The sequence below is a fragment of the Sinocyclocheilus rhinocerous genome, unplaced genomic scaffold, assembly GCF_001515625.1.
Source record: "Sinocyclocheilus rhinocerous isolate Xijiao unplaced genomic scaffold, SAMN03320098_v1.1 scaffold769, whole genome shotgun sequence".
NCBI lineage: Eukaryota > Metazoa > Chordata > Actinopteri > Cypriniformes > Cyprinidae > Sinocyclocheilus > Sinocyclocheilus rhinocerous.
In genome coordinates this window covers 922,923-926,593 of record NW_015636562.1, presented here as the reverse complement: position 1 = coordinate 926,593, position 3,671 = coordinate 922,923, and the positions used below count along the sequence as shown (strand labels likewise).

Below are 3,671 nucleotides of genomic sequence, written 5' to 3'. Positions count from 1 at the left end.
TCCTTCCTTTCTACACCCCCTGCCTGCAGATGACTGGATGTTTGAGCGGCCATCCAATCAGTACTTCCTAGGGCAGTTTCTGAGAGTTGAAGCTTCTGTGAAGCAGTACAACCACGTTCCTTTGCGCTTGTTTGTGGATGGTTGTGTGGCTACTGCAGTCCCTGATGTGAACTCTGCTCTAAGATATTCCTTTATTGAGAACCATGGGTGTGTAAGCATTAAATTATTGACCTCCTGTGTTGCTAGAACCGATTTTATTTTTTGTTTTAGGTGCCTGGTTGATGCAGAGCTTACAGGTTCAACTTCTAGTTTTATGCGCCGGGTTCAGAATGACAAACTGCACTTTCAGTTGGAGTCTTTCAGATTCCAGCAATCAAATAGTGCTCTGGTATGTAGTGATGCTGTAATTCAGTACTAAGAGCTGGTTGTTCTTCCCCCTGCTTGCAGAGTTTACTTTTTTTAAAGTGCTTTTATAGGTCTACATCACATGTGCTTTGAAGGCAGTTGTGGCTTCAACCCCCATAAGTCCAGAGAACAAGGCTTGCTCCTTTGCAAATGGGTATACCCTGACAGATTAAGTTTCCACCACATAAGATGTATACTGAATGGGTAACTATTTTCCTGTTTATAGATGGCTTTCCGCTGATGACAATGACCAGGTGTGCATGTGCTGTGTTTCCACATGTGGCTCCAGCTGGAAAGGGCAAGCACTGTCTGATTCGGGTGAAGATGTGTTCTAAGGTCTATTCTCTGTAGCTAAACCTATGACGGTGCCTTAATTTTTTCTTTCCTCCCCAAGGCCTTGTTTCAGAAGGGAAAGCAACCATTGGCCCCATTGTAGTGTCTAATTGATGTGGATTGTAAGCAGTGGCCAATAAATATCTGAAAGCGACACATCTTGAGTTCTTTCTAGAGGATAGTGTTGGGCTCTTTTACACCTTGACATGGTCTTGCACCTGCATTGACCCCTTGCATGGAAGTTTAGTTACTAGTGACCAGTGGCGGCTCGTGGGTCTTAAAATAGAGGTGGCACACTAATTTTATTGGTCTGGGGATCCCTTCCAACTTCAGTAACGTGTTATATTACAGATGTGAAGTTACAAACAAAAAATACATGTTCTGAGATATAAACTGAAATGTAATTGCGAATTTTATTAACATTTAAATCACCCTCCCTTTTCACCTCAATTTTGGGGAAGCTATGCTTCCCCAACAAGCCGCCACTGCTAGTGACGTTGACATTTTGTTTTTCTTCCTGAAAGCCATGACATTTGTTTCAAGTGAAAATCATGACACTGTAGTAGAAAACTTCAAATGCTAGGGAAATGGGGAAACTTGAATCTTAACACTTGTGCAGTAGTTTTGTGGAAAATGTACTGACTACCAGTGCGTCGCAACTGTAAAATCTAACAAATGTACTAACTTTATTTTTGTTGACTTGACTTAAAGTGCTATTGTTTGGTTACCTTACTGGTGTGGATCTATTAAATCTTACTATTCGTGCTAAAAGTCCTAGTTGTTCATATATCCCTAGTTAAGGTTACGTACTTCGACTGTGCAAGCCATGCAACAACTGATGTCATCAAGGTTTGGATCAGTGTTACCAACTTGGCAATTTTGTTGCTACATTTAGCAATATTGCAGACTACCCATAGCTGCTTTTTCTTCAAAAAGCACCTAGCAACAAATTTGGGTATTAAAATAGATTTGGCAACTTTTAGCAACGGATTCAAATAAGGCACACATTTTCCCTCTAGTTTACACAGAGGAAATCAAAGGTGTCTAGCAGTACACATCACATGGATTAAAGGTGGGGTAAATTTTATTTTTTTCCAAAAATGCTTTAGAAAACTGATCCGGGCCGACTAGCAAAACAAACTTGTAGCCAATCAGCAGTAAGGGGCATGTCTACTCATGATGTGGAGGAGAGAGCGTTCAGTGCACAGGATGGACATTAGCGAGCCGAGCGACAGAAAGATAGAGATGGCAGATAAAAGAGGAAAATGTCTGCGGCACAAAAGAAGGCTTAAGGCAAGAAGTAGGATCCGTGTAGATATCTGATCAGCTTTCCAGCGCTGGAGAGAACTCAAGGAGCGGAAGGCCTGCGATCGAACACCGCGGTTGCTTTGTTTGTTCTCGATAGGTGAGTAACACCGTGTCTGCGCCGCAACCGCTAAAGTCTGTCTAGTCCACTGGACGTGACAAAGCGACCGTTGAAAATCATGTGAAATTTGTCAATATGTCATGAATAGAACGCAGCAGCAGTTTTCTGTCGGGATTTGTCGTAGAGTGTGTGTGTATATATCTATGGTGTAGACCGCATCACTGATTAGGAGTTCCATAGTGTTTGCCGCGCCACTCGTGTCTGGTGTAGACACGGTGTAACATTGGTTTTGCTTTGTTTCACAGAACTAATCGTTGCGTATGTGTGGGGTGGAGCTATCAAAATGGGGGCGAGACCCTTTTGGGGGTATAGGAGCGTGTTTGTTTTGGTGATTTCAAATGTCAACATTGGCTACCAGAAATCGCTTACCCCACCTTTAAGTTGCTATTTGCTATGGTTCAATAATAGTTAATATATGAAAACACCTTGTTGATAGTTTGTACCTGCGTTTGTTGATCAGATCATTTAAATATGTAGAAAAATGGAAAAGATACTGGCAATTTTCTGTCAGGACATTCTCAGTTAAGTTGTAACCTGAAAACACAAAATACAATGCATAATCTTATATTCAGGTTTAAAAAAAAAAAAAAAAAACCTGTGAAATCAATACAGAAAATTCGTAGCTTTATGAGAAAATAGGCCTACATAAAATGTAATTGTTAAAAAATCTGTGTTCAATATTTCAATGTTGTAATTAAAAATAATTATATATTGTTGTTTATAGTTTTACTAACAAATCTCAATATTACAAAACGTATTCAATTTTTTTTTTTTGAGATTTGAGTGATCTGATTGTGTATTCTATGCAATTTTGCATTGTGATTTACATTATGTCATGCAATTACGGTGACGCACGATATGGACTTACAGAGATTGACTTTTCCTAAAAATCTTTTTGTATTTATCAGAAGAAAGTAATATACACAGAGGTTAGCATGAGGGTGATAAATGAGAATTTTAATTTGGTGGTGGACTATCTCATTAAATTAAATGGATTGTCGGTAGTGCTGTCAAACAATTAATCGCATTCAAAATAAAAGTTGTTTTGTTTACACTTGCGTGCGTGTGTGTGTGTATATGTGTGTGTGTGTGTGTGTGTGTGTATGTATATATATATATATATATATAAAAACACACATGCATGTATATATTTAAGAAAAATGCTATGTTTAAATATTAAATATACTTATAATGAATATTAATATAAGCATGTAAATATTTTCAACATATACTGTGTGTATAGATATATACACACACATATATATATGTGTAAACAATAACTTATTTTGAATGCGATTAATTGTTTGACAGCTCTAATTGTCAGCAAATTAAAAACAATAAGACATTCTTTACACATACAGAATAACATTAAGTTTCATTTTAAATTTGAAATACTTTTTTTAGGAAATTGAGGTTACTCTTCAACATACTGCAGGTCTCCATGGCATTCCTGTCCTGCTTGTGCACAACACATGAAAGGTTTTATTTTCATGCTTTCTCTTGATTC

The 3,671-nt window shown here is 37.9% G+C and overlaps 1 protein-coding gene across 3 annotated transcripts in view; it reads left to right on the top strand.

Moving 5' to 3' along the window:
- LOC107747952 (zona pellucida sperm-binding protein 3-like) overlaps nucleotides 1-889 on the top strand; it is a 3,720-nt gene extending 2,831 nt beyond the window's left edge. Inside the window, exons 4-8 of one of the 3 annotated variants that reach the window (XM_016562576.1) lie at nucleotides 30-207; nucleotides 271-388; nucleotides 477-559; nucleotides 632-723; nucleotides 812-889. In XM_016562576.1, the coding sequence (XP_016418062.1) occupies nucleotides 30-207; nucleotides 271-388; nucleotides 477-559; nucleotides 632-723; nucleotides 812-852 (512 nt within the window). In that variant the 3' untranslated portion in view covers nucleotides 853-889. Of the gene's footprint in view, nucleotides 1-29; nucleotides 208-270; nucleotides 389-465; nucleotides 560-631; nucleotides 724-799 lie in introns of those variants that run through there. The other 2 variants (XM_016562575.1, XR_001640858.1) reach the window with 2 other exon arrangements.
- Nucleotides 890-3,671: the final 2,782 nt, after the last annotated feature.